Below are 7,756 nucleotides of genomic sequence, written 5' to 3'. Positions count from 1 at the left end.
GCTAAACTCATGGAGACTCAGCTCCCATGCCACAAGCCACTCAAGCCAAGCCAAAATTTCAGTTCACAACAACCATTATAAGCTTGGTGAGAAGAAACCAGAGTATTCCCTAAGAATCAACATTCTTTCGGGTATTTTGGGGCCTAGTTATTAAACCCTGGCAAAGGGCCAACGTCACTCTCTCTTTATAGCGGCTCAAGTCAGCCTAGAGCTGCTGAAACAAAAAAGATCCCCACAACCACTTTAACCTAAAATGTACCATCATCGTCATTCTCAATACTTGACATGTGTCCATGAGCCTAACCATAATTAACTTTTTACTTTGTATTTATGGGACCATGGTTATGCTCATGGACACATGTCAAATGTTGAGAAGGTTGGTGAAGATACACCTTAGGTTAAAGTGGTGAGTGAAAATGCTCGCATATCTCTATAGCACTTATCACGTGACATGTATGTGTACACCAAGTAATTATAATGTTGTAGTACAGTAGAATGGTCACGTAGTATAATTTGTCCACATGTTATAATATAAGTGGATATTTATTGATATTATTCTGTAAAAGGAGGAAATATCAACCATGTCATCTACCCATATTATAATGAGTGTACATGCTATACCATGTAATCCGTACTATTATATAATTTCTCGTATGCACCCATGTCTTTCTAGCATCCCTCACACGACATATACTTTTTTTAAAAAATAAACCAAAGGATTATGCGAGATTAGCTCCTCAGTATCGGTCATCATATGCACAAACATCCACCACCCTCAAAGAGGAGATCAACACTCCAAAAGCCCCCTGCCCGTCCCCCTTGATCATAATTTATTAATAAGAAACAAAAAGGAGATGCAAGAACAACCGGGGGGGGGGGGGGACCAAACCAAACCCTGCAAAAGAGAAGGACAATGACAAAAATGCACAACAACATGATGACCTAAGAAACCAAAACTCTGAAAGAGTAAACAAAAGAAACTAGGAGAACTGGTAATTAGGCATGCCCAGCTAGTCCCGCTGACAAAAAGGCAAAATAAAAAAAGGTGCAGTATCCCACCAAATTAAATTAGAGCCCAAAGCACCATGATTTGACAAAGCATCAGCAGCATGATTACCCTCATGAAACACACTTATCACATGATATATCCATGTCTTTATTGCGTTCATGTGTACTTATATAGCTCATACTTAATCCAACTCCTCAATTCATTTCATCCTCATCTCATTACATATTAAAAAAACATGTTTACAACAACCTAGCATTTGACTTTGGCACACTATATGTTATAGTATATATTGATATTTTAAAATTATAGTTAAATTAGTAGGTAAATCAAGGTTTGTCACATTCTTATTTATATATATGAGTCGCTACAATTTTATTACAGTATTTACCTACCATGAGACAGAAAAAAGAAGGCTCACAGAAAAGGAAAAAAAACAAAAATAAAGGTTTGAGGTGCACACCACCCTCCAAATATGCCTAAACCAATCTATACAGTCATAAACTCGGGAAAGATGGATCAGCAGCCAGCTGCACCACTGGTCTCAGCTCATCCCAGTTTCCATTTATAAAGAAATCGTTGTCGGTTGGAATATCCCTCAAGCTTGAATAAGATGTTGCATATGGAGTCTCCCCTACAAATGTAAACCACTGATTTGTTTCATCAACTTGTTCGTCCACACGAACTGGTTTTGATGATGATCTTTCAATGCGTTGCATGACGACCGAGTCTTGAGGGCTCACGTGTGGCTCGCCGCAGTAGTTCTCAGATTCGAAACTGCATGTTTTAGAACTTGAATCAGTAGGGTTTTGTTTCGTGTTGCCTTCTTTCCAATTATCTGGTGTGTACTTTTTGTAAGATGGGATTCGTTTGAAAATTCTGCAGAGTGTCCAAACTTCCTGCAAACCCAATCACGTCATTCAAAGTTGTGATTAGCTTTCTGACTTGCAAATAATTAGACAATTAACTTAATGAGGAGATATAATCCAGCACTAAGATAACTAACTCCACGCATGCATAGGGTTCGCAATGTTCTCTTGCAACAATTAACCTAATTAATGTATTAGATTCAGGTAAATATAAGTATCTTAATTTTGTTGCGCAATATTATCTATAATATAACATTTCCTTCAGTCTGATACATATAAGCATATCATGTTGCATCAATTTGTTTTCTTGTACCGATCGAGTTTTTGACATATCATACTTGTCAATGAGATCTACATACATTTTAAACAAAATTTCACTTAGAGCTTACAAATTCACAATCTGACAACACAACTTTATCAAGAAAGTTTATACATATAAATTGTGGTCTTATCATACTTCACTTGGGGCATACGATAAATTTAACACATATATATACAAAATTTGAGTCACCTAACTAAGACTATAAGGCCATCTCCAATGTTAAGACCCCAAATTCTAGATCTGGGTCCAACCTATGTTAGGCCTTCTCCAATGCCCTAGAAACTCAAAATCCAAGTTCACTTTTACTCATGTGCATCAATTAGGGCAAAAAGAATTACAAAGCCTCTAGGCACCACCATTTTTAGACTCATATGAATTTTAGTATGAAAATTTGGGTATTACATTAGAGATGCCCTAAGAATTAGGGAAGAGACTTACAGCTTCTTGTGTAATGTCCTTAGCATTGAGGAAGTTGGTAGTTTTGCCATGGCCGTGAGGTGGAAGGCGAAACTCATTCATCATCCAATCAGTTTTGGTGCCTTTGCCAGCACTCCCACGGTAGTAGACTAATGATTTCTTGAGGCCAATGCACTCGAGGGGCTCTTTCACTGAATATATGGGCTTGTCAATGCCAGTGGCTTTCCAAAATCCGGAACCCGTCACTCTGTTTGGCCTTATGCTGTTCCTGTATTTTCTCCCCTTCTGCAAAAGAAGTAGCACTCTTTCTCCCCCACAGTGCTTACTTCTTCATTGTTACCCGAAAACAAGCAACTCATGAGAGCAAATTATAAATTATAATACATATGTATATATAGAATGGCACATGCATGCAATGAGGTTGGTCAGTTATATCTACGATGAACTCTTTGTGTTTTGTATGTCTCCATGTGTTTTGCTTAACTTAATAGGAGATATAGACTTATATGCAAATAGTTTTTGTTACTACAACTTTTAGGACCCTTAATCAGCGGAAAAGATTACATAATTCGGAGTGATGGGATAATTGTGTCTACAATACTCACCGCAGTTGTCCCATCACTCCACCGCATGTAAGTTTTTTTTTTCCTCTTAATCATTTCATATTGTCCTAGCTATCTAGCTAAATTAGGTAGCTATCTCATTTTGCTTAACTTTTTCTTTGGAAGAAATTATTTAATAGCGGACTTAAAAATTCAAATTAAAGTGATGATTACACAACTAACTAGAACCCTAATTTTCCTTCGGATGGAGATTTTAGTTTCATTTTCCTAGCACACAGTAAAAATGACTACATATGCTTTTGCTATAAGACATGCAAAACGCGCAGCCTCCTTGTATAATTCTCTCTTTCTGCCATACCAGCTGTACTGTATAGATCTATCAACGTTATATCTGAGATATTAATCCTACATAGTTTCAAGATTTTTGCATACATATTTATTCACAGATACACATATATAATCAACTGAAAAACAAAAATTATGAAGGGTCTTACTTGGAAGATCCCAAGGATCATATTTGTAGATGTCAATCTGTTTGATAAGCTCCATGCTAATGGGTTTCTTCTCCACCTTCTTCTTTAAATAAAACCCAACAAGTTCCTCATCAGTTGGATGAAATCTAAACCCTGGAAGCATCATTTCCTCATCATCATCCTTAACCTTCTGATCTGATGAATTTCTCATCACCTTTGCCACCTCCATCTCTCTCTCTCTCTCTCTCTCTCTCTCTAGACTCTACTATTCTTCTCCGCGCTATAGTATCAAAGCAGAATCTTCTTATATATATATAGAGTAAATATCTTAGTTCAGTTTCTCCCCCACGAGAATTTTTTTTAATTAATTAATTAATTAAAATATTATATATATCGATGTTTCAAGCGGTGGTGTGGTTGCCTCAGTCAAGTCACGGCATGATCGAAAAGGTCTTGGAAGAAGTCTATATCTCATATGCTGGTCCCTCTTGACTCTGTCCACATGCAGGAGAGTTCGAGTTCCAGCCTTGACCCATTTTGCCCACTTTTGGCAATCTCCCATTTTAGTGGGGTGAATTTTCAAGTCTAATACTTGAATAATATATAAGGAGTTTCACTAAAACACCCAAAATGAGGGTTGAAATTATAAAAATATCCAAGCACTATTTAAACATATAAACACACCCAAAACCCATTATTACACACACTCAAAACCCATTTATAAACACATCCAAAAAGTTGACTTTGGGGTTGATTTTGGGTGTGTTTCTATGTTTAAATAGTGTTTGGGTTTTTTTTATAAATACATGTCTAGGATTGGGTTTATTTATAAATTTGTATAATATATATTATGTGATATAGAGCATGTGTGTCTCGTTGGGTTTTCACCCGTGGACAAACCTGCTCTGATACCCTAAAGGAAGTCGAAGTTCCACCCCAAATCCAATTAGCAATGAGAGAATAGTCCAACTCCTCATAAGCTCTTAAAAGATTTTTAACTTTTCAATATCGCATTCTTATTCTCACATTTTCTCTTTCTTTTCTTCTATTTTTTCTTTTTAATTAATTAGTCTTTCATACACTGATTATGTGTGACTAATTGTGATCTGTGGAACAATCCTGGGTAGGCTTAGAAAAGGTAAATTATTAATCATGAAAGGTAAAGAACATGTGACATGCGACTTTTAGAAATTTGAGGATATGGATCATGTAAAATAGTTTAAAAGTCTTCCTGAGTGGGCATCCCCTTTGACTAATATATTGGCCACGTACCTTACTCTTTTATTGGGACAATTAATTTCAACGAGAAGCTTAGTAAACAATATTAATTATTTGCTGGGGAGAGAGATGTTTGACCCATTTTAATGCATCAAATTTGCCCTCCTTTATAGACCAGGCCATTGTCCATATGCTTGTTCTCTTCTGATATTAATTAATAGAACGCTATGTTCATATGCTTCTTCTCTTATGATAATACAGTTTTTTTTCCCTATGGAATCTAGTTCAGTGAAAAAAAACTTTGTATTAAAAAAATATAATTTTATGTTATATTTTGATACAGTACATGAGGCCCATAACGTTCTATTTGTATTAACCAAACTAACTCTTTTAACTAATGATATATTTCTTCTTAATATTAAAAGAAATTCGAAGAAAAATAAGAATAAAGATTACATGCAAGTGCATATGATATTTTTTTCCTTATAATATTTATCGATATCGAGAAGGTATAAAGATTTTGTGTGTTGTTTTTTCAATAGAATAATATATTTTAAGAATACACATAACTATTGTATAATTATATTTACTGGTCGCATTGTTGATCGATATTTCTTCGGTCATACCATTCTTCCTTACATATACGACTTTCAACCAGCATCAAGAATTGTCATCTCACTAGCATCAAAAATTTGACAGGTGAGTTTCGTACAAAACTAAATGCGGTCCGCACACTGCAGAAAGGAAGAAGAATATATATATATATATATATATATATATGTGTGTGAATTGAATTTGATAGAGAGAGGGAGATGGAGAGACGGTTGAAGTAGAAGCCGATAGGTTTTTAATTGCCAGACTGAGTTCAAATTTTCAAGTCAACCATGCATGCAAACGTCAACAATTTTATTGATTCTTAAAACCACATTATTGAAAAGCCAAAAAAGTCCAAGTCCTATATATATTCGAGATTGTGGGGCAGAGATATAGTCAGGTCTTCAAGAAGCTTCTTCTTCGACTTGCGCTCCTTAGAATAGTCTTACCTCTGACGTAATCTTACCTCATCAATACTACGCCGTTTTTATATGTATCTCTGTACAGTACATGTAAAACAATGCTATGCTAAGAATAATAATGTATGAAAAAGGGGGCTCATAATTCCAAACAAAGTTCACGAAACTAAAATAATTGAAATTCTAAAATAAGCCAAGAGCCTAAATAAACACTACCACCATCACCTGAAAAATTGTCGTTTACAAGATACGCAAGGAGGTTTTCTTATTCGAGTAATAAAATACAAATTTACTGCTATATATATATATATATCATGTTGAAATGAGAAATTTTGACAATCACTTATTAGAGGTGGAGGGGTCATAAACTGAATTATATCAATTTTTTCTTATATCTATAAATATGAAAATGAATGGTAAAATGGATGGCCAAGAGGCTACTTATGACTTACGCTTGCCTTCGCCCCTGATTGGATATATCACAATTTGACACACGCTCACATAAAATACAAAATGAAAATGTTTACGTGTCCACATAGAATACACTAAGCTTCTAGTATGTGTGTTAAATAGTTGTGACAATGTCTTTGCAAGGAGAAATGATTGGACATTTTCTTTGAGAAATGTATAATTCTAGAACATTTAGAAAATACTCATGTAGGTAATTTACAAACTAGTATAATTTTTTGTAAGTTGTGGTGGGCAATTTTTAAGTATTTAAACATTAAGCAAAGATACGTAATATGTGGGGAAAAACCTGACCAAAAGGAAGGAAAAAAATGAATGAGTATGACTATGACTAGTAGAAAATCGCATTTTCAAATTTCAAAGGTTTTTGTGACCTAAACTAAATTTTATTTTGATTATGGTTTGACTGGAAATCAAATGTCCTATTGGGTGTATATTTGTGACTTCCTGTAGAAAATGATGGTGTTTTTTTTCTTCTTTTTACAAGAACATTATAAGAATTCATTGAATAAAATTTTCATTAATGGTGAATAACCAAACTATGGAAAGTCTCCTCTTCTCCAAGTCTAGCCAAACGAATAAATGACAAAGCAATTGGCAAGTCAAGCCTCGAGTGGCCTCTCTCTCTCTCTCTCTCTCTCTCTCTCTCTCTCTCTCGTTTCAATCCACGCATGCTGAAAAGCTAAAACGTTCAATTATGTGGAGCTAATGAAATTGCTTAATTTCTTGCCAAATAAAACAAAAAACATGTACGTTATACATTGACTTTTAGCAATAGCATGTTTGTCGGTTTCAAAATCTACCCTTCACTTTCTTGCTTTCTTTAATCCAATGGCCCAACTTGTCTAATTTTTGTGATAGATAACATGCATATGCATGCAAATTAAACGCGTCGCGTTTTGTGATAAACAGGCCAAATGGAAATAATAATTAATACAATGGATTTTCTCATCTCTATCTTTGAGGATTGAGTGTAGGGTTGGGAGAGAGAAATAATGTTATCTATTATAATTACATCTGCAATATTTTTATCAAATATCCAGAACTTTCCCACGGTTCCATCTAAGGTTGCTAGCATTCCCATGTGAAGAGGATGGGGCAAAACGACAGAAGAATTGTACTGATCCCGTACCCAAATCATAAATGATTTCATATGTCTGGTCGCTGACCCTATACACTGCAAAAAAAGCCTTGCGGTTTTCAAACATGCACTTGTAAATGGCGGTCCAATAATTGTCGGATTACAACTCACAAAGTCGTAACCAAAGTCATGTATGCAGTGCTTCATTTTAAGTAGTTTCATTTCAACCCTATTAAATACGTCGGCTCTTGCGAAGTCCAGTAGGTGTGCTGTTTTATCATAAAAAATCTCAGCACTATTAATAACGGAGAACCGCTCATTATATG

The 7,756-nt window shown here is 35.1% G+C and overlaps 1 protein-coding gene across 1 annotated transcript; it reads right to left on the bottom strand.

Moving 5' to 3' along the window:
* Positions 1 to 1,331: 1,331 nt before the first annotated feature.
* On the bottom strand, positions 1,332 to 3,923 carry LOC103328932 (transcription factor JUNGBRUNNEN 1). Its single transcript, XM_008231352.3, is given in 4 exon segments — positions 1,332 to 1,905; positions 2,636 to 2,901; positions 2,904 to 2,942; positions 3,672 to 3,923. Coding segments are annotated over 4 exon segments (915 nt in total). The 5' UTR covers positions 3,880 to 3,923; the 3' UTR covers positions 1,332 to 1,503.
* Positions 3,924 to 7,756: the final 3,833 nt, after the last annotated feature.

This window comes from Prunus mume, linkage group LG4, assembly GCF_029339155.1.
Source record: "Prunus mume cultivar Tortuosa linkage group LG4, ASM2933915v1, whole genome shotgun sequence".
In the NCBI taxonomy this organism is placed as follows: Eukaryota; Viridiplantae; Streptophyta; class Magnoliopsida; order Rosales; family Rosaceae; genus Prunus; species Prunus mume.
Note: the sequence above shows the minus strand (reverse complement) of the source record. Positions and strands in the feature narration are given on the sequence as shown.